Source organism: Somniosus microcephalus, chromosome 8 (assembly GCF_052327205.1).
Source record: "Somniosus microcephalus isolate GS21.2 chromosome 8, FLI_Smic_1.0, whole genome shotgun sequence".
NCBI lineage: Eukaryota > Metazoa > Chordata > Chondrichthyes > Squaliformes > Somniosidae > Somniosus > Somniosus microcephalus.
Window position 1 is genome coordinate 135,444,050 of NC_140994.1, and position 9,835 is coordinate 135,453,884.

At 44.7% G+C, this 9,835-nt stretch overlaps 1 protein-coding gene across 4 annotated transcripts in view; it reads right to left on the reverse strand.

The window, feature by feature from the left end:
- syce3 (synaptonemal complex central element protein 3) overlaps positions 1–5,376 on the reverse strand; it is a 104,614-nt gene extending 99,238 nt beyond the window's left edge. The window contains exon 1 of one of the 4 annotated variants that reach the window (XM_085995151.1): positions 4,432–4,530. In XM_085995151.1, the coding sequence (XP_085851277.1) occupies positions 4,432–4,470 (39 nt within the window). In that variant the 5' untranslated portion in view covers positions 4,471–4,530. Of the gene's footprint in view, positions 1–4,431; positions 4,553–4,867; positions 4,951–5,326 lie in introns of those variants that run through there. The other 3 variants (XM_085995148.1, XM_085995150.1, XM_085995149.1) reach the window with 3 other exon arrangements.
- Positions 5,377–9,835: the final 4,459 nt, after the last annotated feature.

The following is a 9,835-nucleotide window of genomic DNA, read 5'->3' on the forward strand; positions in this document are numbered from 1 at the left end:
ACAAAATCATCCCCTAAAATGCTGAAGGTCAGTTTTTGCTCTAAGAAGTTATTTAGAAAGAAAGATAATGTAAAAAAAAGTCAGCCAGCCCATGAAAGGGACAGTGCATGGTTTATTTCTTTCCTCCTCAAAATATAGGAAAAAGTGAGATTCAGTAAAGTGAGTTTTTTTTTTACTATTACTATGTTGACTTGTTGTCAGTAAAATAAAGCAGCTTAATGATTCACATCAGACCTTGCTTCACTAACATGTTTCTCAGTCTGTCTATTGAAAGCTTAGAAAACCAGATGGAAGGGTATGTGCAAAAGACATGATATCCAGCTCAGATCACACAAATGTCATATTGTTACCCTCCTGAGTCACACTATCATATAAGATACTGAACAGTAGAAGCACACTCCTGAGTGCAAGATGCTCTGACCACATAGCAAAGATGGGCACCACAGTATCCCAGAGTGTATCTAAGGCAGACCCAAATCTTAGAATAGGGCTGAACAGAAAATGTGAGCAAAGAGCCTCTGCTTCCAAGATGCTAACATTGCAAAGCAGAGAGGCTCATCACTGCCATCAGCACTGGTGAACCTCAAAGATTATACATGCCAGAAGGTGACTAGGTATCAATAGACCCAGGAAAGAGCAACCATGCACTTCCTGGGAGGGTATAGAAAGAGCTCCTGACAGCTCTTGGGGCACTGAGTCTTACTCTTCAAGGGTTTGTTAATACTAAGAGCAAGCGAGAACTCCACCAATGCCTGCTGGCATGTAGAAACAGGACTAGCATTGGAGGACTACCAATCAGCTTGAATAAGCACCAATAATTCCCACTGGGCCTTAGGACTCAGAACCGGTCAGCACCAAATTCACCCGATGCACATCGCCTGCCTATTGCTGTGACTGGTACTGACTAAGATTGGGATTGATGAGATTGACTGTGACTAGGGTTTGATGAGATTGACTGTGACTAGTGCCATTCCACTTCTTCTCTGACACAGTCAGAATCGGGCTCATCGAGTGCTTCAATTTGGACTCTCTCTCCTTCCAAATGTTCCTGGAAATTTATCCCTGAACTTTGAACACAAAGCTTCCTGAGGCAAGATGAAAAGAGGGCAGATTTTGCACAAGACCGTGTTATATCACAATGATACCGAGCAAAGGCCCTGAGGGGCAAGAGCTCTACTTGCCAAAAAAAACAGCACGGACAACTAAAGAGGTAAGGGACAGCATAAAACTAAAGGAAAGAGCATACAAAAATGCAAAAGAAGCACAGCTCATGGTGAATGGGAAAGATATAAAGAACAGCAAAGGGTCACAAAACAGAAAGAGCTACAAAAAGGGTGTATGAAAATAAACTTGCAAGGGATATCAAAATCAATACAAAGAATTTTTAGTTACATTAGGAAAAAAAGTGGTCAGGAGCAATGTTGGGCCCTTAAAAACTGAGGCCAGGATTTTGTCATTGGATGCGGGTTGGAAGCGGGTCAGGTGGTTTCCGGGTTCCAGTCACGCCCCCAACTGCATCCGGCCCACGGACGTGATTTTACGTTGATGTTAAGTCCACCCTGCGGGCTTGCCGGCCAATTAAGAGGAAGCTGGTCAGATGATGTCGTCATTTGATGACGTGTCATCTGCCAGTTTTCTTAAAGGGACCATGCACAATTTGTTTTTGACAGCTCATTTCTCAGTGTTTGACAGCATTGAGGTGCTGCAAACACTGAATCACTGAACTAAGGTGAGCTCTTGCACTCATGCTCTCCAATGACTCCATCCATAGGCTAGAACAGATGGCAGCAGCAGGTGAGGTGACAGAAGTAATCTGTCACTCGTTAGAGGTTCTCCCAATGAGGTGGGACTAGATATCGATTTCAAAACTTGTTTCCTACAGAAAAGTGTAAATGCATTAAAAATGATTTTCCCAACATTTTCTTACCTCTGAAACTCACCAGTGCATCATTAGATCCTTTACACCACTTCTGCAGTTGTCATCAATGTAGAAACATTACAGCAGGCTCACAACACGCCACACTTACCTGGCATGGTGTCCGGACTTCGGGAAACCCGAGGCAGAAGCGGCAAAATTGAAAAAGAGCCCATCAACTACTATCAAGTACCTGTTAACAGGCAGGCAAGTGGCTTTAATCCTTTTTCTGCCGCTAGTTGTCGGGTTCATGTGCAAATCGGGGACCCGACACTTGGGAAAATTGTTTGGAGGCAGGTTGATGGCGGGATCGGAACCCGCCGTCAATCAAAACTATTTTAACCCTTGACCCGCCTCCAAATCCGTCCTCTCAGTGCTGATAAATACACGGCCTGAAAGTGGTGATATTGTTAATGACAATGGGAAAATGGCAGACATGCTGAATAATTACTTTGCGTCAGTATTTACAGTAGAAGAGGATGCCAGAAATCCCAAAGAAACTAATATTGAATCGGGGACAGGGACGCAATAAAATTAATGTAAGTAAATTGACAGTAATGAAGAAAATAATGGCACTAAAGAATGACAAATCCCATGGGCCAGATGGTTTCCATCCCAGGGTTTTAAAGGAAGTAGGTGAGCACATTGTAGATGCCCTAACTATAATCTTCCAAAGTTCTCTAGATTCAGGAACCATCCCTTTAGATTGAAAAATTGCTCATGTCACTCCGCTTTTTAAGAATGGCAAGAGAAGAATACTAGGGAATTATAGACCAGTTAGCCCAACATCTGTCGTCGGGAAATTGCCAGAGTCTATAATTAAGGATAGGGTGACTGAACACCTCAAAAATATTCAGTCGATCAGAAAGAGCCAGCATGAATTTGTGAAAGGTAGGTCATGCCTGACAAACCTAATTGAATTTTTTGAAGAGGTGACTAAAGTAGTGGACAAGGGAATGTCTATGGATGTTATTTATATGGACTTCCAGAAGGCATTTGATAAAGTCCCACATAAGAGACTGTTATCTAAGGTAGAAACCCATGGAATTGAGGGCAAATTACTGACCTGGTTAGGAAATTGGCTGAACGGCAGGAAACAGAGAGTAAGGATAATGGGTAGGTACTCAAATTGGCAGGATGTGGTGACCCGCAGGGATCTGTATTGGGGCCTCAACTATTCACAATATTTATTAACGACTCAGATGATGGCACAGAAAGTCATATATCCAAATTTGCCGATGACACAAAGATAGGCAACATTGTAGGTAGTATACATGAATGCATAAAATTACAAAGGGATATTGATAAAGTGAATGGGCAAATCTACGGGAAATTGATTTCAATGTAAGCAAATGTAACCACTGTGGACCTAAAAAGGAGAGAACATGGTACTTTCTAAATGGTAAAAAGCTAAAAACAGTGGAGGTCCAAAGAGACTTGGGGGTTCAGCTACATAGATCGTTAAAATGTCATGAACAGATACAGAAAAGAATCAAAAAGGCTCATGGAATGCTGGCCTTTATATCTAGAGGACGAGAATACAAGGGGGTAGAAGTTATGCTGCAGCTATACAAAACCCTGGTTAGACCACACCTGGAGTACTGTGAGCAGCTCTGGGCACCACACCTTAGGAAGGAAATATTGGCCTTGGAGGGAGTGCTGCATAGGTTTACCAGAATGATTCCCAGACTTCAAGGGTTAAGAGAGATTACACAAATTAGGGTTGCATTCCCTAGAATTTAGAAGGCTAAGGGGTGATCTGATCAAAGTTTTCAAGATATTAAGGGGAACAGATAGGGTAGAGAGAAACTATTTCCGCTGGTTGGGGGTTCTACAACTAGGGGGCATAGTCTAAAAATTAGAGTCAGACTGTTCAGGAGTGAAATTAGGAAACACTTCTACACACAAAGGGTGGTAGAAGTTTGGAACTCTCTTCTGTAAACAGCAATTGATGATAGATCAATTGTTAATTATGAATCTGAGATTGATAGCTTTCTGGTAACTAAAGGTATTAAGGGATATGGGGCAAAGGCAGGTATATGGAGTTAGATCACAGATCAGCCCTGATCTCACTGAATGGCGGAGCAAGCTCGAGGGGCTGAATGGCCTACTCCTGCTCCTATGTTCCGCCCGTCAATAAAGGAGAAGCTCCTTGAGAAATTTGTGCAATAGCCCAAATCAGCCTTCCTCGGATGATATTCTGGTAAAGTCTGGCGATGAAAAAAATACTATTGCGAAAATAAAATCACAGTAACAACTGAGTTGCAAAAAATTATGACACCCAGCTGATCTGACCTGCCACATGAGAAGAAAACTAAACTGCCAAGTTAGGTGGTCTTTTACACCCAACAGCAATGGTATGTGCAGCATCCCCAATGCCCTCAAAGAAAAAATTACATTTCGAAATGAAAAATTTGCCACCTCATCGTCAAGCTGCAAAGGAGGCGAAGCCATATGACACCCCCCTATCATTACAATGATTTACTGCGGATATCGTCCGTGGATGTAATCGATACCTGCGGGCGTATCACTGCCGTTTCCTGAACATACGCCATGCCCAGAGCCAGCCTGCCTGTCTATTGCAGGCTCCGAGACTGTCCGAGGGCTGTTGGCGCCAAAACTAACACAACAGGGGCCCGCGAGCCGTCAAATCACCCGCGCGAGGGGCCCGCGAGCCGCTCAATCACCCGCGCGAGGGGCCCGCGAGCCGCTCAATCACCAACCGCTCCCTTCTTCACAGTGACGAGAAACCCGGAGCCCCCCGCCCCCCAAAATGAAAAAGCAGTTCTGGAAGGGGGTGGAAAGGAGGCCAATTAACCTTCGAGTTGAACTGTTTCTGGACCAATGGCAACACGCCACTCAAAACATCCCCAAATCCCACTCACTGTTTTAATGGCCCAGGACTTGGTGTCGGGGGCTTGCCGCGCGTGCAAGCCCCCGATGTGCACTTACCTGGCGCGCCGACATCTGAAACCTGGCCCGCAGTGGATTTCCTGTCAGTGGCCAGGTTCTGATCTCGGCGCGCTGTGCTAACCTGACCCAGCGGCGTAGTTAGTGCGATGTGCCGGCTGGGATCAGGTGAGCACTGTTCAGCCAATCAGGGGAGGGGAAACTTCATTCATAAGTTTGATAGTAAAGACTGTCAAACTCATGAAAAGTACGGCACCCCAAAACACTACTTAAACTTTAAATAAAATTTTAAAAAGCATCCCAATAATTAAATTGACTATGAATAACTTTAAAAAACCATTTTAAACAATTAATCAAATTTTTGAAAAAAATAAATTTTTTAAAAATAGGGTCTAAAACTAAACTTACCTTACTGTAGATTCTTTAAAAATAATAAACCTGTGGAAAAAAAAATTCTAAATTATACTAAAAGACCACTTACCTGTAAAACTAAGTACTTACGTGTGGTTTTTCAATGCGTAAAAACTGGAGCCCTTTACACATGCGCAAATCTGTAAAAATACAGGAAATCCAAGTCGCACGCGCTGCCCAATAACGCGCATGCGTTCAGCCTCGTAACCCCTTGGGTCAGAGGACAGGAAATGCCGGTTTTCAGCGCATGCGCTGTGCATGCTGAAAACCGGCAATTCCTCCTGGCACACGCGTGAGTACCCTGTCCGTACTCACGCGTTGTGACAGGAATTACTGGGCCATTAATGAACTAGCTGGAGTGCCCGGCGGTGCCGAGGGAACTCAAGAACCCTGTGGTATGTTTATAAAACTTTTTTAAACTGTTGGGATTGAAGAACTCTTCCTAAGCACCCAGGAGCAATATTACATTATTCACAAAGTTTCAGTGTATGAGTTGAATAGGGAAATAAAAGATTCTATCTGAGGCATTTAGAGGTCAGTTTAGAAATCAACAGTGAACATTTATTCCAATAACGTAGAACAATAGAACATTTGACAATATGCTGGAGTTACAACCAAAGACTGAGTGAATACTCCCTCTGGTAAAGGTTTGCAAACCCAATAGGGTTGGTATTGTACAGAGTGATTTTGTAATCAATAAATGTATTCAACATTACACTGTTATATGTGTAATCTTGTAGTAGGTATGCAGCCTCTCAGATCTTGAAGAGTGCTGTTGAGTGCTTCAAGTGCCCTCTTGTGGGCCTTTGTACACTCACCCCACACAATGAGTTTAGACTTTTGAAGCAGCTCAGCAGCAGCAGTTCCTTTGGTAATGTGACACACTGGGTGTTGTTGTCTTGTCAGATCCAGAGGGAGAGCAAAGGTTGAGTGGGCAGAGCGACCTCCTTGGAGAAGAGTTGCAGCGATTCTTGATGAGGCAACAGCCAGTGCAATGAATTTCTTAGAGCGAAGGATGGCCACAAAGAGATTTCGTAGCCTTTTGGGGTAGTAAGACAGAGCAGCTTCTGTCATCGTTGCATGCCAATGAATGTCATCCTGAATGAGTCCTCTCCTGCGGCAAGCTTTTATAAAGGAGGCACAGAGATGGCCAGTGAGAGTTTTGAGGTGATTAAATGATGTTGGGCCAGCAACCTCATGAAGGAGTAGACAAAGGTGAAAGCACTCTGCGTTATTGGAGAGCCTGTTGATAGACAACATTTTCTGTTTTTCCTGAGGGTGTTAAAATAAACAGATTCCTTGATGCACCAACTCTTGAACATGCCACGTACAATTGGCCATGTGAAAAACAGGGCATGAGTAAGTTGATGCCAGCAACCTTCAAAGTCTGCCCCTGTGCCTTGTTGATTGACATTGCAAAAGAAATTGTCACAGGAAACTGTTGCCATTTGAATTGAAATGGCAAGTCAGTTGGTATCATTGGAATTTGAGGAATGAGAACATCCTCCCCTCTGGCGCAGCCTGAGATGATGGTAACCTCAATGAGATTTGGCATGAGCTTTTTGACTGCCAATCTGGTTCCATTGCACAGCTTTGGTGGATATATGTTTCTTAGGAGCATGATGGGGGTGCCTTCCTTCAGTACCAGTTTGTGAGGAGGCGTTCCTGAAGGCTGCAATGAGTTGAGGAACTCAGTGGGGTAGTGTACCACATCAGCACTGTCACAAACAGTATCAACGCTTTTATAAATTTGCTCTTGGCCAGGGAGTTTTTGAAGAAGGAGCATGTTTATGTTTTTGACAGTATCATTCCTGGGTGCAAGTATTGACCGTTCACACAGCCACTTGGGATCTTTGAAGTGATTGAGGAGGTCTGGATACACCTGTGAGATCAACTCATCAACTGTTTTGACTTGACTGCCAAAGCCTGGAGGAATTGTGATTTGACCACTGCTGTCAATTGGCAAGTTTCCTTCCCCCAATTGTAGCAAAAGTTGCACAAACGATTCTGTCATCTCGTCACCATGCATATGAACACACATGTTTGTGGTCAAATGGACTGTTTACACATTTGGCCACAGATGGGATGCCTTGAGACATGCATTGAGTTCATCTGCTGGAGTTCCTCTGGGGACAACTGGCAGGATTTGGCGGAAATCACCTGCCAGCAACAGGGTGGTGCCACCCATCAGCCTATTGTTGCCTCTCAGATCTTGAAGAGTTCTGTCGAGTGCTTCAAGTGCCCTCTTGTGGGCCATTGTACACTCATCCCACACAATGAGTCTACACTTTTGAAGCAACTCAGCAGCACCAGTTCCTTTGCTAATGTTACACACTGGGTGTTCTTGTGTTGTCAGATCCAGAGGGAGAGCAAAGGTTGAGTGGGCAGTGCGACCTCCTTGGAGAAGAGTTGCAGCGATTCCTGATGAGGCAACAGCCAGTGCAATGTATCCCTTAGAGCGAACCATGGCCAGTAAAAGATTGATCAGGAATGTCTTTCCTGTTCCACCAGGTGCATCAAGGAAGATAATGCCACCTGCATTGTTTTCCAGCATATCCGCAACCAACCTGTATGTCTCTGGTCTGGAACCAATTTAGGTTCAGTGACGGTGACAAAGGAGGTCAGTTCCTCAACATTGTAGGTGGTTTCCCTGAGGACCTCTCTGCTGAGACCTGGAGAATCATTCCTATTGGGAGATGGAAGGTTCAACTTAGTCAGAGACTTGCCAGCCAATGCCAAAGTCTTGTCCTCCAGAAGGATCAATACCTGATTGTACATTGCATCAGTGAAGTTCAGTGTCATTGTGGGTTTGGCTGTCTTGAGTTGGTGTAAGATGTCCTAGAAGTAAAGGGAATTAGAATTTGGACATGAGTCTAGGTTCGGATCGGTCATGGCCCTGTGGGTAGCGGAGCGGGCCCAGGGGCCGTGTAGCCTGATCCTGCTCCTATTTCATGTGTCTAATTCTGTTAGATGCAGGAGATGGTTCTGTGATAGTGGATTGGCAGTTAGGATCAGATCAGCCATGACCTTATTGAATGGCGGAGCAGGCTCGAGGGGCCGATTGGCCTACTCCTGCTCCTATTTCTTATGTTCTTATGTTCTTATGTCTTCTGTGAGGCTGTCTTTGTGATCTTCCCACAACTGCATCGGGTTGGAAGGGCTGCAGAGGGCAATTATAATGGCAAAGAGATTTCGTAGCCTATTGGGGGAGTAAGACAGAGCAGCTTCTGTCATCGTCGCATGCCAATGAATGTCATCCTCAATGAGTCCTCTCCTGCGGCAAGCTTCTTGAAAGGAGTCACAGAGATGGCCAGTGACAGTCTTGAGGTCATTAAATGATGTTGGCCCAGCAACGTCATGGAGGAGTAGATGAAGGTGAAAACACTCTGTGTTGTTTGGATGGACCGTGTAGACTCTGCCAAGTGCATCTGATGAGTACACCCCTGTATGACCAGGAACTTCCTTCTGACCTGCTCCAGGGCGCCGAGCCCGCCATGTCTTGTTTGGCTGCCAGGTGTAGTACTTGGGCACCTGATGATACAAAAGTGTCTTGGCAAAGTCATTCATTTGGCACAACTCAAAGAATGCTGTAAGTTTTGTCTTTGGAGGTTCCTCGGCACGTTGGCTGGCATTTCCTGGTCGGAATAAAACCCTTTGTCCATTTTGCAAGTGAACATCCAATTTAGTGACAGTGGGGTAACGGTTGTGGATGTCAAATCCAAAAGTTCGCCAGGCTGCCTCATTGCTGCAGATGTAACTGCCCATCAGATGTGTGGTGATCTCATCATTTTAATTCTGCTGTCCAGCCGGTTGAAGATCAAAGACAGCTTGGTCACTGCCCTTATGGATGTACTTGCACACATATTTGATAGACTTAACTGAGTGGCAGTACTCCACATTGATGTGACATTTGAAGAGCCTGGATAGGAGTGGACAGTAAGGAACAATCCAACGGTTGTCAACTTCAAATGTCTGTCTTTGCTGTGTTGTCTGATTTGACGGACCAGGTTGACCTGAGTCGCTAGATTTTTGAGTTTGCATTCTTATCTCAGTGCTGAAACCTCCACTCTTTGCCCCTTCTCCTGTACAAAGGATAGCCATCATCCCCATGCTGAGTTTCTTCACGGAGTGGCTTTGGGTACCCTTTTGTACATGCATTGTTTTTCATGCAGGAAGAAGAAGGGTTGTGTTGCCCACAAGGACCATGAATCATATTTTTTACAACAACATCAAAGAGGATTGGATCCGTGTCCTTATCGGGTAGCTCTGCAGAGATGAAGGAGTCAACTTGATTGGGGTTAATCTTTGCCTGAAGCCAGAGTAAAAGATGAACATGAGGAAGTCCTCTCTTCTGCCACTCAATGCTGTACATGTAGCAATGGTGTGCACTAAAAAGTTTGCCCACAGACAGGAGTTTGAGCAGTTTTTTAACTTTGAGGTTGAAGATCCATGCTATGAGCTCATGCCTTTCAGTACCAGCTTTGGGTGGGAACTCCTGCCATTGGGGATTGCAAGTCATGGTGATGAAGAGGTCAGGTCTGCCATAGTTTCTGACATAAGTCATGGCATCTTGTGTGTGCTCATGCATGTACCTAGGAC